Genomic DNA, 19,794 nt, shown 5'->3' on the forward strand with positions numbered 1-19,794 from the left:
ATCTAAATTGGGTCCGTAACATTCCGGCCCTGATAAATCTACTTGTTCGATTTATAAAATTCCTGAACGGACCCTATGCTACCTGTGTTACTTATATCTCTATTTGTTTACATGTTTTCGGAGCATCATTTATTTTACATTCATCCTTATATTCTAACAGAGTTTAAAAACACTTTTAAATTTCAATTCTTCGGCACGTTGCCTGGTTCCAAAGGATGTCCTCTTCAATGCTTGGTCCATGGATCATACATCTTAGCTCTGACGCGAGCTTACATCAGTTGGCTGCATCTTTCGGATATTGGTGCTCTGGTAGCGAGCACTGACGTCTTCTTCCTGATTAGTTGATGGCTGGATCATTTCCCTTGATAATGTCCAGTACTGCAATTTTAACTGCCGGTCGTTTCAGGACACCTTTCGCGGTTTGGATCTTTGCTTGGCGAACTTGCCCGTCGCTCGTCACAAACGTTTCGATGACTCGTCCTTTAAGCCATTTTCCTGGTGGTGCGTCGTCGTCCGTGATTAAGACGATGTCGTTGACTTTGATCGGTTCTACTTTCTGCGTATTTTTATTACGCTTTAACAGAGTTGGTAAGTACTCCTTCTTCCATCGGTTCCAAAACAACTTGGAATAATGTTGAATGCGTCTCCATTGCGCTGTGTCATACTGACTGGTCGTTGGTGCATACGGTGGGGCATACTCTCCTGCTCTTCCTATTAACGCGTGGAATGGCGTCAACACTTCATCGTCGATGCAGGAGACTGGTATGTGTGTCAACGGTCGAGAGTTGACTAAAAATTCCGCTTGGATGAATGCAGCTTGCAACGTTGCTGCTGATGGCTTGCTCCTACCCCAAACTTTCAGGATCTCTGCTAGTGCTACTTTGACGTTTCTTATTAATCTCTCCCAAGCGCCTCCAAAATGTGGTGCTGAAGGTGGGTTGAATCTCCACTGGATTTCCATTTTTGCTGCTTCATTTTTGCCCATTTTCTCGTTGATTTCATTGACTAGCGACTTTAACTCTCGCTCTGCTCCAACGAAGTTCGTTCCGTTGTCGCTGTAGATACTGGTGACCTTTCCTCTTCGGTTCTGGAAGTTCCTTAACACGACCATGAACGCATCAGTACTGAGATTTTCTGCCATCTCAATATGTACTGCTCTTGTTGAGAGACAGGTGAATATGACGCCCCATCTCTTCTCGAGCGATCTCTTTACCGCTACTTCGAAAGGTCCGAAGTAATCTACTCCGCAGTTTGTAAATGGAGGTATATGCGCTTCTGTGCGGAAATGTGGTAAATCTGCCATCATCGGCTCTACCGGAGTTGCACGTCGTATTTTGCACCTATTGCAATTCTTCTTGACGTTTGCTAATACTGTTCTTATATGCAGTATCCAATACTTCTGCCGTAATGCTGCTATGACGGTGTTTTCGCCGTGGTGGAAATATCTTTCGTGTGTTGCTTTCACGATCAAATATGTATATGGATGCTTTTGTGGGAGCAATATTGGCGTTCTTGTAGTCCATGGTACTGACATGGCTTTCTTCAAACGTCCTCCACTTCTCATTACCCCTGCCTCGTCTAGGAAGGGTGCGTAACTGACCAATGGTCCTGACGATATTGTTCCGCCATTGAATAAAGTTTCCATCTCTGTTGGAAATGCTTCCCATTGCATCTTTCTATAGAGCACGTTCTCAGCTCTTTGGTAGTCCTTGTACTCAATGTCTGGAATATATCCACGACGTAATCTTTCCTTTGTCCTGTTTAATACACAAAGGTTCTTCACCAATTTCCACCAATCTGAGTATTCCTTGTACTTATCGATGAAACTAAGTTTGCTTAGTTCTTCGTGAACTAGCACTGTTTCTCTCAACTCTTCGTCTGTTTCCTTCTCTTCAATGGAAGGCCATGACGATTCTGAGAGCTTTAGGAAATCAGGTCCCTCAAACCATTGTGATTTTCCTAGCTTTTCCTTTGTGCCTTCATCGGCTGGATTTTCATCTGTTGGCACCCATCGCCATTCATTTTTCCTGTTATCTTCCAGGATTTCACCTACTCGATGCATCACAAATACGCTTCTTCGTTTTGGACTCTTGATCCATGACAATACGGTCTGTGAATCACTCCAAAATGTTTTGCTGACGATTTTCAACCTCGTTTCATCTATTATCGTTTTGGTTAATCGGCTTCCTAACACGGCCGCTTGTAGCTCTAGGCGTGGTATGCTCAATGGTTTGACTGGTGCTACTCTAGACTTTGCTGATAGAAGTCTTACGTGTGGTGTGTTTCCAGATATACTTCTTACGTACACACATGCACAAAATGCTTTCTCAGAAGCATCTACAAAGGTGTGTAGTTCTACTTCACCTGTTCTTTCTTCGAGGATGTATCTTGGTATCGTTACGCTATCAGCAGATTCAATAATTTCTAACCAGTGTTGCCAGTCTGACTGCAACTTCTCGGGAATTTCGTCATCCCAATCTATATTTTCTATGTGCAGCCTTTGCATGAGGATTCTTCCATGCACAGTTATATTTGAGATGAGTCCAAGTGGATCGTAGACACTCATCACGAAAGCTAGTACCTCTCTCTTTGTTGGTAAACGTAGCATTTGTGTAACATCACTTCCTAGCTTGTCTAATTTGATTTGATAGCCGAGTGTGTCAGACGTGGTGTTCCAATATACACCAAGTACCTTTTCTGTCATTGAATCCTTTTCTTCGAACATTTTGATTCCGGAAATTTGTACACGTTCCGAGGGTAAACTTTGCAGAAGTTCTCTGCTGTTTGACACAAAGTTTCTGATGTGGAAACCCGCGTGATCGTGAATTTTCATAACATGTAGTACTATCTCTGCTGCCTTATCAAGCTCTTCGAAACTATCCAAATAATCGTCGACGTAGTGTTGCTTGATGATTGCTTCAGTCGCCACTGGACAATATTTTCTGAATTTTTCTGCGTTGTGGTTTTTAACCGCTTGTGCACATGACGGTGAACAGGTTGATCCGAATGTCATCACCTGCATTACGTATACATCAGGTTTCTTACTGCTATCACAATCTCTCCATAAGAATCTCTGAGCGTGTTGATCTTCAGCTCGGATTCGTACTTGGTGGAACATCTCTTTGATGTCTCCACATACAGCAATTGCTCCTTCTCGGAATCTTACTAAAACACCGAACAATGACGTAGTAGCATCCGGCCCTGATAACAGTTCCGTGTTGAACGATACACCTTGTGTCTTTGCCGCCGCATCGAAAACCAACCTTGGTTTAGGTGGCAACTTATTTTTGTTGTGCACAATAAAGTGTGGAAGATAATACACTCTTGATATCGGCTTCATAATTTCTTCCTCTGACAGTTTGCGGATGTAGCCTTTCTTCTCGTAATCCGCAAATGTTTCTATTGCCCATTTTTTCAACTCTGGGTCTTTTTTTAACGTTCTCTCACTCGTTGTCAGCCTCTTTGCTGCATTGTTGTAGCTATTTGGAAATTTCGTTTCCTCATCTTTCCATAGAAGTCCAACTTCGTATCTACCATCCTTGTATTTCATAGTACTTCTTAGAATTTGTTCAGCCTTTTCTTCTTCAGCTGATTTTGGTAGATTCTTGACTACCTTAACGCCGAAGTCTTCGGTGGAGAAATATTTCTGCAAAGCCTTGTTCATTTCATCTTCTTGCTGAATGACCATGATGTGTCCGCCTTGCACATTGGACGATATGTTGCCGAACATGAACCATCCAAGTTTGGTTCGTAGCGCTGTGGGCTCGTTCGGTTTTCTCATTCGCCTTTCGAATGGAATTAACAAGTGACTGTGACTCAGTCCAATTAATATCGTCGGGCGTATACTGCTGTAACTGCTCAACGGCAGATTCTTGAGGTATGGATACCTTTTCTCCATCACCTCCTTGTTGAAGCTTTGCTCTGGGAGTTGGAGATTCTTTATCGTTCTCACTCCTTTCATGACGTATTCTTTTTCATTGTTGCCGTTGATTCGTACCTGAACTCTACGGCTGTTTTGTTCGTTTCTCGTGACGTTCTGCGTCCACTTTAGCATTAACGGATCAATTCTTCCGTTGAGCCCTAACTTGTTCGCAATCTCCTCGTCTATTAGAGAGAGTGATGACCCCGCATCCAAGAAAGCGAACGTGTTGATGATTTTGTCATTATTTTTCAACGTCACAGGAACTATTTGGTAGAATACGTTGGATTTTGTTAGTTGTTGGTGATTGTGTATCTCACCATCTGCTTGTGTATCTGGACTATGCTGTCCTTCCGACTGATTTGAATCACTTGATTCTCTCTCATGAGATTTATGAATTAATGGATGATGTTTGAACTTACATCCATTAATTCCACATTGTTTTGCTCTTTTGCAGTCTCGCATCATATGGTTTGTAAATGCGAGACAGCTCAAGCATACCTTTGCCTTAAAGGCTAATTCATTTCGCTTTTCAGGCTTCATAGCCTTAAATCTGGTGCATTCGAGGAGTTTGTGGTTTCCCCGACATGCTTCACAATTGCGTTTTATTATTGTCGATCTATTTTCCTGATGCGTATTTACGTTAAATCGACGCTCAGGCCTCGTGTCTCGCGGCTGCGATCTGTTAATTTCTCGCGGCTGCGGTCTGCTTGTTTCTCGCGGCTGCGGCCTGCTGGTGCCATTCAGCAGTCTATTGGTTCTCGAATGAGGCTTCAGCCACTCATTGAGATCAGCTAAAGTCTTTGCCCCGTCGTACATTTCTTCAGTCCACTTCACCTGTAGACCGTAGGGCATTTTCCTTATGATCTCTTCCACCAATCGGTGGTCAATCAGGAATTCTTCTCTATCCATAAGAGAAACATTACAGACGAGATTATCCAGTGCTTCGGATATCTCGGTAATCAAATTCCGACTCTCCCTTTTGATATTGGTGAGTTCGGCTAGTAGTTCTTTATAGACTAGTTCGGGTCTTCCGAAATTATCTTCTAGTCTATCAATTATTTGGTCCATATTATTTGGATCCATCATTAACTGTCGGACGCTCCTCTCTGCGTTCCCGTACAGCACTGTTTGCAGGCGATTCAAATTTTCAAGCCTGTTAAATTGACCTTGTTTTGTGGTCTCATCAAAGGCCTTTTTAAATTTCGGCCATTCTCTGGCCGCACCTCCATATTTTGGCAAGCTCATGAGTGCTTGTCGCTTTAGGTAGACAGTCCATTCTGGCTCTGCCTCCTGATTTTGACCTTCGATGCTGTCATTATTGTGTGCTGAACTTGTACCTGGTTCAGCTTCGAATCTCGTTGTCCTCATGGACTTTACCAGAGCCTCCATTGCTGCTCTGTTCTCTTGCAAAATTTCTTGCAAGCTGTCTCCGGAAACTGATTGTCTGACTTTGACTTTCAGTTCCATCATTTCCCTTTCTGTGCTCATGCACTTAGGGCATACCCACCTTTCATCTTTCTTGGGTAGGTATGTGAGTCCCACACATGAAATGTGGAACCACCGATCGCATTCATCGCATGCGACCATGTCCTCTTTCTTGTCTTTGTCCGTACACAGACGGCAGTGCCCATTAGGGTTGGCTTTATATGCGTATGTAGCCATTTTAATTAACGTGATTCCTTCTTGAATACACGTGAGTTCAATTCAGATCTTTTTTGAGTGCTTAAATTTTCAAGTCTTATCTCTTTCTTATAAACGTGATTCCCTTTTGAATGCACGTGTGTTCAAATCAATTTCTATGAGTGCTTGAGTTCCAAGTCTTATCTCCTCTTACAACGTGATTCCCGTTTGAATACACGTGAGTTCAATTTCACTCTCTGGCGCGAGAGTTCAAATTTCAATTCTTGACTTCTTAGTCTTTTCAAAAAGGCGTGATTCTGAGCCTCCCGATTTACTCCTCTTGCGCGAGGGATCGTGGTTCTTTTCTTGGCGAAGGTGTGAGTTTTAAATCTCCTCTCTGGAGCCACCAAAATATAATCTAAGGAACTGGAGTTCCCTAGATGCTTGCTATGAAGGCAAGACTTTTCGCTCGTCCTCTCTCGAGCGCTTCGTGATTAATCTAGGGAACTTATTTCCCTAGATGTCGGCAATTGAGGCCTGAGAATCACGGTTTAAATTTATTAAAGCCAGGGATCTATTTCCCTGGACTTGGTTGGTCTCTTATGGGCTAAGCCCCTTTGCGTGAACAAATCCCGGCTAGGGCAGCCACAAAACTTCAACCTCTTCCGGCTCCAGTGCGGTCCGGTGAAGCGAAGCAAATGGTCTGCTTTTCGGATTGGGATTTGTTCCTTTTGGTTATACCTTTTATAGCGTGGCGCCTGGTTGCCAACGCTTGGGTGTATCCGGATTCTGATGCGTGACGCCTGGTTGTCAACGCTTGGTGGATTTTCGGATCACGAATTGAACTTTGAACTACGAACTTTGATTTTGAACTAACGAATTAGACTTCTGATTTGAACTGTTTGATTTGAACTGTTTGATTTGAACTGTGAAATTGAACTGTGAAATTGAACTGACTGAAACTTGAACTGTTTGATTTGAACTGTGAAATTGAACTGTTTGATTTGAACTGTGAAATTGAACTGTTTGATTTGAACTGTGAAATTGAACTGTCTTCCTAGGCCAGAATCCCCAGTATATATACCCAAGAATTCATTCCTAGGCGTTAAAACTATAAAGGAGAGAAGAGATCTCTCTTTCCTTCTCAGACAACCGAGCCCATATCGATTGTCTGCCTGCTATTTCCCTACATGTTATTACTACCCGCTTATCTCTGCGGACCTTTGTCGCTCTCGCTAGAGGGGTACAATTTAGAAAGTTTATTACTCATCGTCGGCTTAAAATGTTATTTTTGTTTATAGCCCTTCGTATATTCGATAATGGGCGAGGCCAGGCTTATTACCAGCAATAATCTTTCGCCTGGTGCCTTGTTGTCTTTGTGTATTCCAGGCGCCTTATCTGTCTATGCTGCCTGCTCACGGTCTCAAATGAACACGTGATTTCCTATCTTGTATGCCTGCGCTACACTATGAGTAATACGATCTATTCAGAGGATCGTGCGGGTCACAGATTTGTTTATTTATTTGTCCCTACTTTCTGGTGCGTCATGCACCGCTTGTCTGAAGCTATACAAAAGGAAAAGAAAAATAAGAAAGGGATGAATCACATGGCCGTATCTGGTGATTCATTGGGCTATAAATTTTCTATGCGCTCGTTTGCACTTCAATAACATTATTTTGTTTATTGGCCGGCCTTGCTATCTAAATTGGGTCCGTAACAGATCACGAGCGAGCTTCGGCAATAGCGTATTGTGTTTTGTTTACACACAAAACACAGTAGACTTCCAAGATTGCTGAAGAGTGGTTTTAGCAAGTTGGCCCACTTTAGTATATACTTCTAGGCGCCTTGGGATATACTTCTAGGCGCCTTGGTTTAACCCAAGACGGGTCTATGGTACTAGGTGAGGCCGTTTCGTCACTATGTTGGTAGGAGAGCGGTATATGAAAACAGTACGGAAGAAAGCAGAAGGGGAATTATTTGCTTGTAGCGTGAAAGAGACAGACTGATCAGGAGCGAGCTTCGGCACTAGCGTAATGTGTTTTGTTTACAAACAAAACACAGTAGACTTCCAAGATGGCTGAAGAGTGGTTTTAGCAAGTTGGCCCACCTTAGGATATACTTCTAGGCGCCTTGGTTTAACCCTCCAGTACTCGCCTGCAAAATCATAACTCGTATACTCACGCACGGTGTCAGACCGAAAGTGGAACCACTCCGTAATGTTGCTATTGTGTTTTTTTCAGACTTCATTGGCATTTACTTAAGGTGAAGATGAAGGTAGCCATTGTAGTAGTATAGGTAAACCTACGAGTTAAAATGGGGTAATAGTGTTTGTGAGAGAAGAGCAAAGCACACGTAAATAGATCAATTCACTTATCAGACTGTGTGGCGCTTTATTGACACGAGTCTTTGAATACATTTGAAAAAAAAAATTATAATTCAATACTAAAGTAAAATGTATGAACGATATGTTCCGATGAACAATTGCAAATATAGATATATATAGAAGGTGCATTTGCATGTGAAGTAAAATTCTGATTATATGCGAGCGTAACATGAGCAAATTTATAACACATGCGAATTAGTATTAACAAGTTCTTCCGCATAGTAACTCGATGTTGATAATTCCTTAATATTTTCCTTCGTTGACCGTATTGTTTTGACATACTCACGTTGGAGAGCCTTAACCCTTCTCTTCGTTGGCCGAGGCATTTTGATTGAATGTAATACTTTTCCGTTTACTGTTTTTGAAAGCATAGGCAGCCGTGGCAGTGTTGATGATGATGATGATGACCCACTTCATACCCCTACAAAGGTTTGAATTGGCCGATTTATCTAATAGATAATATTTATATTTAACCAAATTAAGATATCAGTATTATAAAACAAAACAGCGAACTGACTCTGTTGCAGGCATGAATTTCTATTAATCGAACATCATAAATAGGCAAAAACTTTAAAAGAAAAACAATGGTACTATCCTTATCGACATTATCATAATGATAATCCCAACTTCAGACCCAAAGTTTTTTTTAAGGCATGTCAAGAAAATTTCCAACCCGGGAAGATCCTTGACAGATTGGGAATCGAACCTAATATCTAAAAGAGTCTACTTAGAACATGATAGAGATCTGCCACATTCAGAAATACTCGATATAACCATCTTATGATAAGATAGTTTACGACAATTCTGAATGAGCTATCCCCATTTTAGTTTCCACTTCAGACCCACATAAAAATTTCATTATGTATCAGTGTTCTGCAGTGTTCCATTAACATAGTCCAGGCGACCAAACGCGAGCGAGGCTCAAACTCTCGTAGACAACGCTTATTACTTTTTTTTACAATATACATAAACAAAACAAAAAAAAAATCATCATCATCAGTACGAACATGGTAGTTTAACCTGTAAATAAATTTTATTAATTTTTATCAATTGAAAACATAAATGAATGATTTAGGAAAAAAAATTATAAAACCTGTTTACAAAACAGATTTTACGTGTGAAATACACATTTTCTTGAACTCTACCTTTGTTGCCGCACGTTTAATTTCTCTGGGCATCGAATTGAAGAAATTTATACCTTTATATAACAACGAGTTCTGCGACCTACTAAACATAAAGTTGGGTGTTCTTGCATCATTCGCGTTTCTTGTATTGTATCTATGAACATCACATCCTCTTTCAATTCGATCACACAAATATCAAGGCAGCATATCGTTCAAAATTTTGAAGATGAACACCATTGTCATGTAATAAATTCTCTGCTTCACAGATAGCCACTGTAGCGCGTCCAACATCAAACTAGAGGAAGTGTATCTACTACATCTTAAAATCAAACGCATTACTTTATTTTGTAAACGCTGAAATCTCGTGTATTATTTGCAAGGAATAGGATCGACGAGCAAAAATCTATGTGCGGTGAAATCAACGATTTGTACAATTTAATTTTACTGTTTATTGTCAACTCTTTCTTCAAACGACACAAAACGCCGTACTTCTTGGCAATCTTTTTGATGACATTATTGATGTGAGACTTGAAAGTTAACGTGTCATCAATAATAACTCCTAAGTATTTGATTTCTTTCACGCGTTCTAATGTCTCACCATCTATTTCAAAATTTACGTCAATACTGGAGTTTGCTGCAGAAATGAGCATGTATTTTGTGTTGCCAACATTTAACTTTAATTGTTTAAATTTAAGCCACCGAGCCAGAGAATGCAAATCTTCGTCTATGTGTTCCGCGGTTTCTTTTATATCCTTAGCTGCGATGAACAGGACAGTATCGTCCGCGAACAAATTAATGTCACAGTATCGTAAAACTCGTCGCAGATCATTTATGTATAAAATAAACAAAATGGGCCCTAAAACACTTCCCTGTGGCACCCCGAGTGAGTTGCCAATGGGATCGGAAACAGAATCGTTGAAACGAGTCTTTTGAGTTCTATCGCACAAATAGCTTTCAAACCATTTGTACGCCATCCCTACAATTCCAATGCGCTTCAGTGTTTGTAACAATAAGGGCCTAGAAATTGTTTCAAAAGCGCGTTTAAGATCCAGAAATACCGCAAATATAGTCTCTTTCGCCTCGATATTCTCTTTCCATTTTGCTAATACCAGATTCAGCGCGGTATCACAAGAGTGTCCCTCTCGATATCCCGACTGTTCTGGTATTAGCAAACTGTTACTATCTATAAAATGAATCAGCTGAACTTTCACAACAAGTTCTAACAGTTTCTCTAATATGTGCAGCATGTTAATAGGGCGGTACTCTTCGGCTTTATCCGTCCCATTAACTTTGGGGATTGGAATCACAAGGGATTCCTTCCAAACCTTTGGCACGTGCCCAGTTCGTAAAGAGTCATTTATCAGGTCCAGCAGATCGTGTCCAATGATGTGAAAGCAATCTTGAATCATTTTCGCGTTGACATTATCGGTACCAGCCGATTTTTGCAATGAAATACAGATACCTTCCAACTCAACAAAAGTGATAGGTGAAAAACAATCTAGTCTGCTATTGATAGTAATCGGCTGTAGAGATATGCCATCCGCTCATGAGCTGTTCATTCGAATCGCTTCATCATAGTGAGCGGATTCGGATCGGCTCTTCGTTTCCCGCGCTTCATGGCATGACGTCAGTTTGTTTTCGTGTATCCCTCTTCGTACTTTAGCTTTAGCAGAGATGTCAGATAGGAAAAAAGGTTTTTGTTTTGAAGATATTCAATCGTTCGTTAATTCATTAAATTTTTCTTATATGGCCAAACAAAATAATACACATTATTATATGCTTGTAAATAAATTTAATATATTACATTGTTATTTAAACATTACTGTGGAAACACATACATTTATTTCCGCGTGCTGAATCAAAACAATTCAGAAAACCACCCGGCATAAATGTTGATGATTGATACTGGTCCTTTTGTTATCTTTGTGATCGCGAATAATTATTTCTCGTTGCACCTATTAGTGGATTTATTTTTATATCCTCGGATGCAAAAAAAAATCTCGATGGTTTTTTTCAAAAAACGTTGTCTCGGCCAATATTCCTGGAGGCATTCTATTTGGCTACTGCTGGTTTTTCTGTTGTTTAAGTTCAGCATATCCTAAGCATCTTCTATGTTGGATTTCAGCATTCAGTATTTGTTGTATATTATATTATTAGAATTCATATCAGTGTTAGTTTTTGTACAATTACGAATTCAATGCGTTTATTTTTTGCTTTCCGTCTATTAAGAAAATGCACACTATGCAATGTCCCATGGTGATTACGTTTCATATGCAATTGTGTGGACAACTGCAAAATTCAACTGAACTGAAGAGCTGTTCCAAATGAGCAGCTCACTTGTGTGAGCTGAACGGCTCTGAGCCGCTCACCATGATGAGCTGATTTGCCCATCTCTAATCGGTTGTATTATTTCGTCAGGTTCTCTGACCAACGCAATACTTTGGTTGATCAGCAGAACACTATTAACGAATTAACTGTTAAATTTCTCTGCAATAATTTGGTCTGACTGTTCTTCTGACCCTCCGAAAACTATGGAACGCGGTATACTATTTTTCGAATTTAATAATGTTTTTAATATTCTCCATAGTCCTTTACTATTATTTTGATGTTCATCGATTTTCCTCTGTATATATTCACATCTAGTCTTTTTCAAGGCCCGTGAATATATGTTCCGCGCTAAGGTGTACATGTTCCAATGGTTTTCTGAATTAGTTCTCAAAAACTCAAAAGCGCATCAGATCCAAAGAGTACCAGCTGTTCGAATTGCTCAAATCAATATGTTTTTCAACTACTAATTTATTCGTACACTCTCTCAAAATATTAGTTAGAACAGCTGCTTTATCATTCAGATGTCCAGTCATTGCCACAAAATCCAGGCTTGCCGACACAAGCTGAGACATGGCTTCTTTAGAATATCGTTTCCAACATTTGATCTTGTAATATGATCACGTTTAAACCCAACTCATCAATATTCAAGGCCTCTAAGGCAATAAACCACCCCCGAGGGCGCTGGGCGATATAAACATAAAATGTGATACGATACCCGAGCCAGCAATCTGGCCCAAGGGTTCGTTTACTATTTATGATTGTATAACTCGACGCGCACCAAGGGCAGCGGCGAGTTTGTCTTCCTTCCGCCCCGCTGCGAGTTTAGCTAGCAGCAGAAATTTAACCAAACATGTGGCGCGCATCCGGCACACATGTTTCAGCACTTTCTTTTCCTATTTACTTTGACCCACAAAGAAGTGCTTTCTCTCTCTCTCCGAAGAACGCGTCTGACCAAGGCCATCACAGCCCACTCTAACTGCTGGTGCGATGCTCCGCCCAGCATAATTTGTAAATATTCTGTGTAGAGTTTAAGCCTATTTTTGTAAACTAGTATTTAAGCCCCGAGAGTCTTTTCTTTGAATACAGATGTCAGTTGACAGTATACAGTATAGAGGCGACGCTTGTACGAATAGCGTTTGTGTTTATTAATTTACCAAATCCGAAAGTCGACGCCACTGAATGGCGTAAGATCCTTCTTCTCGTTTACATGGCGACCAGTGACACCGAGTCACGAGTGAACCGACAGATCCGATGCTGTTATCGCGTATTAAAGTGAATTTAAACGCAGAGTTTAGAGCCTACTGGGCAGAGGCAATGGTGAACTGCAAAGTTTAAAGCCTTTTAAAAACAAGAAGAAGAAGAAGCCTACTGTTGTGTTGTGTGTGTTAGGTCCCAACCAACCGGGTACGGTGTGAATATGAATCATTTAAGCTAAGAAAAATTCGCTAAATGAACTTTTAAACCAACCGGACGCAGTGCAAGTGTGAATAAATTGAGTAACGAAACATTCAGCGAAAAGATGGTGAAAGTGAAAATCGGCAAAGCGGGGAAGAAATTGGACCCCAGCGGAAACTATTGAAGCCGTTTACGAAAAATTAGAATCGCAGACACAAGTGAAATCGTGAAGCTGACAGTAGCCACCTGGATAAATAACATTCGCAAGTCAAGCAGTATTTCAAAAAAAAAAAAAATGAACATCGATTTGGATCCAACTGGACACCCCTGAGATCTGACGGAAGCAGAGGCACCCACGCCCCCCCCACCCCCGAGAAGAGGACACTTGCGGAGAAAACGTGGCGTAAGTCAGACTCGAGTTAGTCTAATCCTTTTATATACGGATATCATGTAATAAATTTATAGTCGAGGCACAAAATATTTTTTATCGTAATACCCACGCGGCAGTAGGAATAGGTAGTAGGAATTAGAAAAAAAAAAAAAGCAATTACAATACCCACAAAATTGGTTTTACATATGTACCGTTGAACATGGGGTTATTTAATACCAAACCCGTTAGTAACACGGGCGACGCTCAAATCCAAATTTTAAATCACCTAGAGAACCACAGTGTAATGCACGAAGCTCAAGGAGCGATTATCTGCGTCACACTTGCCCTCATATCCATACTACTAATTTCGAAAATATACAAAGCATATAAGGCATGCATGAATGCACATGCTATGCAAGCGGCAAAAGCTCACGCAGCCGTAGTCGACACCGTCTAAAAGAATTCGAAAATTTTAAAACATGCGTTCGAACGCAGCCTCAGCATAATAAATTCTTTACCGATAACCATTTTTCCTTGTCTCCTTGAATGGACGAAGTAACAAAGCTCATCCAATTGAATATACAAAAACTAAAACATATACACCTGACTATACAACAGGAACTGGTCAGAAAACTAAGGAAAAGTACCTTAGCCAAACGCCTCACGGAAGCGGAAGCGCTTGTGAAACAGATTAAAAAATTGTCGTCTACGTTACTAGACACAACCCACGGCTCAGAAATCATAAAAATAACCGAAAAGGCGGACCAACTTTTGAACGCAATTAAGGCGTCAATCGAAAAGGGTAGACCAAGAACACTCAAGGAAATTGCGCTAGCCGTCCTATTTTGCCTCAGGTTACAAAGAAAACCGAAAATGGCTAGCATACTCGAAATAATCAAGACTACATCGTCTATAGTTCCGCAATTCGACGGAAACATAGACAAACTGAAAGCCTTCGCTGACGCTTTAAACTTGGTGAAAACATTTGAAACACCGGAAAACAAAGCAACCATAATTAACGTCATACTAACCAAACTAGAGGGACGGGCGAGAAATGCATTCACTGAAACACCGACATCGGTGAGCGAGATAAGCAAAATTTTAAAAGCTAAAATAACGACCAGCCCACCGGAACAAGTTCTAGCTAAAATGGCTAACTTGAAACAAAACGGTGGAATCGAACAATTTTGCCTGGATTTAGAAAAATTGGTGTTCAGTTTGGAAACAGCGTACACCGCTAAAGAAATTCCGCCCCAAGTTGCCAAATCTATGGCAAACAAAGAAGGCGTCAAACATTTAGCCGGAGGGTTAAAAAACGAAAAAACCTCGCTCATCATAAGAGCAGGGAATTTCAATTCATACTCCGACGCGATGACTAAAGCGTTGGAGGAAAACTTAAATAATGCGAGCGCATCAGTATTTGCATACTCGCAAACCAACAGAAACGCCAACCGTTTCAACAACAACGTTGACACACATTATAATAATTACAGGCGCAGGCCAAACGACTTCCATAACCGCGGTAGAAACCAAAACAATTTCAACCGCAACAATTTCAACCAAAATAATTTCCAAAACCAACCGCGTAATAACTATAACCGTTTTGGCCAGCAAAACCAAGTTCGAGACCAATTCTCAAACATAAACCCACAGCGAAATAACAACAACAACAATAGGCGGAATACAAATTTTAACCGCCCTCAGCAATACATCCGCCTAACGGGAAACGAGTCACAACCGACGGACGCCCTCCAGTCCGAACCGGCATTGACATTGGAGGAAAACAAACATTACGGAGACCAACATTAAATATTTTTAAATGCGATGTGAATTGTTCAATGTTCGTTACACTATACTTACAAATGTCAAGCAAACCATGTATATTAATAATTGATACAGGCGCTGACATCTCAATAGTAAAAGAAGAAAAAATTAACGGAAAACAATTAATACACCCCGGAAATAGATGCATTATTAATGGAGTTACGGAGGGAAAGACCGAATCCATAGCAAGCACAAATACAAATATCATTTTTGACGATATCCAAATTCCACACCAATTTCAAATCGTCAACAACAAGTTTCCTATAATTGCAGATGGCATTTTAGGCAGAGATTTTCTCACCAAATATGAATGTAACCTATGCCTCAAAACATGGCTAATGACCTTCAACTATGAAAACACCAAAATTGAAATTCCGATTCAAGATAGCTGGGAAAACAATTACATTATTCCCCCTAGATGCCAAATTATAAAACACTTCCCGTCACTCAACCTAAACGATGATGCCCTTGTGATCGCACAAGAAATCAAACCAGGCATTTTTTGCGCAAACACAATAATAAACCCAAACTCACAATTCATTACAATAATTAACACAAATACCACACCAACATCAATCCCAAAAACCTTTGCCCCCACCACTATCCCCCTTAAAGAATACACCATAAATCACATTACAACGGAATTAGGAGAAAACCCAAAAGGTAGACACGAGAAACTGATTAAGGAACTCAATTTGAATCATACACCCCAACATGCCCAGGAGAAATTAACAGAATTATGCACTAAATACAACGACATTTTTGCACTAGAAGACGACATATTGACAACCAACAACTTCTACAAGCAAACCATTCACCTTCAAGACAAGACACCCGTTTACATAAAGAATTATCGAACCCCGGAAGCACAAATTTCAGAAATAAATAACCAAATCAGCCACATGCTAAATAACAAAATAATCCAAAACTCCACCTCACCATACAATTCTCCCATCCTCTTAGTCCCAAAGAAATCAAATACTCAAGATAAAAAATGGCGATTAGTGATTGACTTTCGACAACTAAATAAAAAGATAACCCCAGATAAATTCCCCCTACCAAGAATCGACGAAATCCTCGATCATTTGGGCAGAGCCAAATATTTTACAACCCTAGACTTAATGTCAGGTTTCCACCAAATCGAACTTGACGAAAAATCAAAAAAGTACACAGCATTTTCGACCTCTAACGGTCACTACGAATTCAATAGGTTACCATTCGGTCTAAATATATCACCAAATAGCTTTCAGAGAATGATGTCCATAGCACTTAGCGGACTCCCACCTGAATGTGCATTCCTTTACATCGACGACATCATTGTCGTCGGCTGCTCAATAAACCATCACCTTATTAACTTGGAAAACGTTTTCAAACAATTACAAAACTACAACTTAAAATTAAATCCCAAAAAATGCTCCTTCTTCAGACCAGACGTAACATATCTAGGTCACAACATTTCAGCGGCAGGTATACAGCCCGACCAATCTAAGTTTTCAGCGGTAACAAACTACCCCACACCATCATCAGCAGATGAAGTGAGGCGTTTTGTTGCCTTTTGCAACTATTACCGGAGGTTCATACAAAATTTCGCAGAAATAGCGTACCCATTAAACAAATTGCTCAGAAAAAACGCAAAATTTGATTGGTCTCCCGAATGCCAAAATGCATTCAATAAATTGAAAAACGAACTTATCTCACCAAAAGTTCTCAAATTCCCCGATTTCACACAAGAATTCACCCTAATAACCGATGCTTCAAAAATAGCATGCGGCGCCGTCTTAGCCCAAGAAAACGACGGTATAGAACTACCCATTGCATACGCAAGCAAAGCCTTCACAAAAGGTGAAGCCAATAAATCGACAATTGAACAGGAATTGACAGCAATTCACTGGGCAATTACGTACTTTAGACCATACCTCTACGGGAGGAAATTCACAGTAAAAACGGATCACAGACCGTTAGTATATTTATTTTCAATGAAAGATCCCTCATCAAAACTCACAAGAATGAGGTTGGATCTTGAAGAATTCCATTTTGATGTAAAATACGTTCAAGGTAAGCTAAATGTGACTGCAGATGCGCTATCACGAATAGCAATTAATTCCGAGGCACTTAAAACTATAAAAGTCCTGGGTATACAAACCAGAGCAATGACTAGAAAACTAAACGAAACGAATAACGACACAGAAATTACAGACAATAATTCAAACCCCGACGATACTGAGTCTGATCAGCTCAGAGCGTACGAGGCTATTGAACCCCGAGAATGGCAAAACCTACCTAAACTTCTATGCGGACGCGCATTAGAAATGAATAAAGAAACAAACGCTAGCGGAAACAAAAATTTGAAATGCGCAATAATGAATAAAAAAAGAACCGAAGAAAAGTCGTCGACAATAATTGAAAATGCAAGCAACACAAAAGAATCCCTGGGAAAACTAGTAAAGAAAGTTGAAAATATGGCCAAAAACTTGAAAATTAGCATGATAGCTCTAGCGTTATCAAGCGTAATTTTCCAAATATGCAGCGTGCAAACCTTTAAGAAGATTTGTAATGACACGCTCAAAGACTTGCAAATAGTGCTCTACACACCCAAGCGTGTGATAGAAAGCCAAAACGAAAGGTTCGAAATTATAAAAAACAATCACGATACACCCACTGGTGGACATACAGGAGTCACCAGACTATACAAAAAGTTAAGCAGACTCTATTCTTGGAGTGGCATGAAAAAAGATATCAGTAGCTACATCAAGAAGTGCATAAAATGCCAGCAAAATAAACACACAATACGAACAAACGAAAATTTCGTCGAAATTAAAACACCCCAAAAAGCATTCGACTGCGTATCGATTGACACAATTGGACCATTTAACAGATCCAATAATGGAAACCGATACGCACTGACCATTCAATGCAACTTAACAAAATACATCATTATTAAACCCACAATAGACAAACAAGCATCCACCATAGCCAAAGCCTTCATAGAAAACTTAATTCTGGTCTATGGAATTCCAAAACTCATCCAAACAGACCAAGGAACTGAATATAAGAACGAGTTATTCGAAAACATAGCTTCATTACTGAAGCTTAAACAAAATTTTTCCACTCCATATCACCCTCAATCAATAGGAAGCCTGGAAAGGAACCATCGTTGTCTTAACGAGTACGTAAGGCAATTCGTCAACCAAGCACAGAGTGACTGGGATGAATGGTTGCCTTACTACACATTCTGCTACAACACAACACCACACACAGATTTCTCATACACTCCATTCGAGTTAGTTTTTGGAACGAATGCTAAATTACCACAAAACCTCACAACAAGCACATATGTAGAACCAATTTACAACATGGATTCATATTACAAAGAACTCAAATATAAACTACAAATAGCATCAAATACCGCTAGGGAAATAATTGATAAGGTAAGAAAAGCCAGAAATGAGACACAGAAAACCATGGCTAGACCATCAAAAGTAGCCATTAATGATCTAGTATTCCTATCAAACGAAAACAGATCCAAATTAGACAAAGTATACGTAGGACCATATATAATAATTGACATTAAACACCCTAACGTAACAATAAGAGATGATCAAACCAATAAAGTCCAGACTGTACATAAAAACAGAATAATACCATATGAGCAACCCCACCCTAAGGGGAAAGGGATACCTAGTTAGCAGTTAATCCTTCCGACAGTTATTATCAAATGTAAAATGTATATATTAAACAAATATTAAAAATAAATATATTTATAAGCAAATAGAACACCCAACGAAGACAATCCGTATAATCATATTATAAGGATAATCTTTATAAACAAACTTAATTTTTACCTGAATACACGAAAAATGTACATATCACAAACATTGAATAAACACTAAAATTGTAAGGTCAGACGAATCTTTCCACCTAATTTAACTTGAATGACTTCTCAATGTTACGTCATTCTCCGAAAGGGGAAAGGTGTAATATGATCACGTTTAAACCCAACTCATCAATATTCAAGGCCTCTAAGGCAATAAACCACCCCCGAGGGCGCTGGGCGATATAAACATAAAATGTGATACGATACCCGAGCCAGCAATCTGGCCCAAGGGTTCGTTTACTATTTATGATTGTATAACTCGACGCGCACCAAGGGCAGCGGCGAGTTTGTCTTCCTTCCGCCCCGCTGCGAGTTTAGCTAGCAGCAGAAATTTAACCAAACATGTGGCGCGCATCCGGCACACATGTTTCAGCACTTTCTTTTCCTATTTACTTTGACCCACAAAGAAGTGCTTTCTCTCTCTCTCCGAAGAACGCGTCTGACCAAGGCCATCACAGCCCACTCTAACTGCTGGTGCGATGCTCCGCCCAGCATAATTTGTAAATATTCTGTGTAGAGTTTAAGCCTATTTTTGTAAACTAGTATTTAAGCCCCGAGAGTCTTTTCTTTGAATACAGATGTCAGTTGACAGTATACAGTATAGAGGCGACGCTTGTACGAATAGCGTTTGTGTTTATTAATTTACCAAATCCGAAAGTCGACGCCACTGAATGGCGTAAGATCCTTCTTCTCGTTTACAATCTTTACTTTATTTCCATCACTGTCATGCTGTCCATTCTCAATGTAAACAAAAATTGTCTCATGGTCAGTTGTTTTAATTTTGGCCTCGGTCGAAGAATGAACAGTAGCAAAATTTGAAAAGACGTGATCAATCAGAGTTCTACTATGTTTAGAAATTCTAGTAGCTTCGAGAACCGTTTGTTTCAAGTTGAAATAATGCGATAATTGTTTCAATTGATTCGAATTTCGTACATTGAGCCAGTCAATATTAAA

General features: G+C 40.0%; 2 protein-coding genes across 2 annotated transcripts; one reads left to right on the top strand and one right to left on the bottom strand.

Annotated features, from left to right (window-relative positions):
- Window positions 1–337: 337 nt before the first annotated feature.
- On the bottom strand, window positions 338–5,584 carry LOC129765539 (uncharacterized). The gene has a single exon (XM_055765942.1). It carries the CDS (start codon window positions 5,582–5,584, stop codon window positions 338–340), a length of 5,247 nt encoding a protein of 1,748 aa, XP_055621917.1.
- An 8,431-nt stretch (window positions 5,585–14,015) lies between these two features.
- On the top strand, window positions 14,016–14,951 carry LOC129765540 (probable cyclin-dependent serine/threonine-protein kinase DDB_G0292550). The gene has a single exon (XM_055765943.1). The coding sequence runs from the start codon at window positions 14,016–14,018 to the stop codon at window positions 14,949–14,951; it is 936 nt and encodes a 311-aa protein (XP_055621918.1).
- The last annotated feature ends 4,843 nt before the right edge of the window (window positions 14,952–19,794 follow it).

Source organism: Toxorhynchites rutilus, chromosome 2 (assembly GCF_029784135.1).
Source record: "Toxorhynchites rutilus septentrionalis strain SRP chromosome 2, ASM2978413v1, whole genome shotgun sequence".
Taxonomy (NCBI): domain Eukaryota; kingdom Metazoa; phylum Arthropoda; class Insecta; order Diptera; family Culicidae; genus Toxorhynchites; species Toxorhynchites rutilus.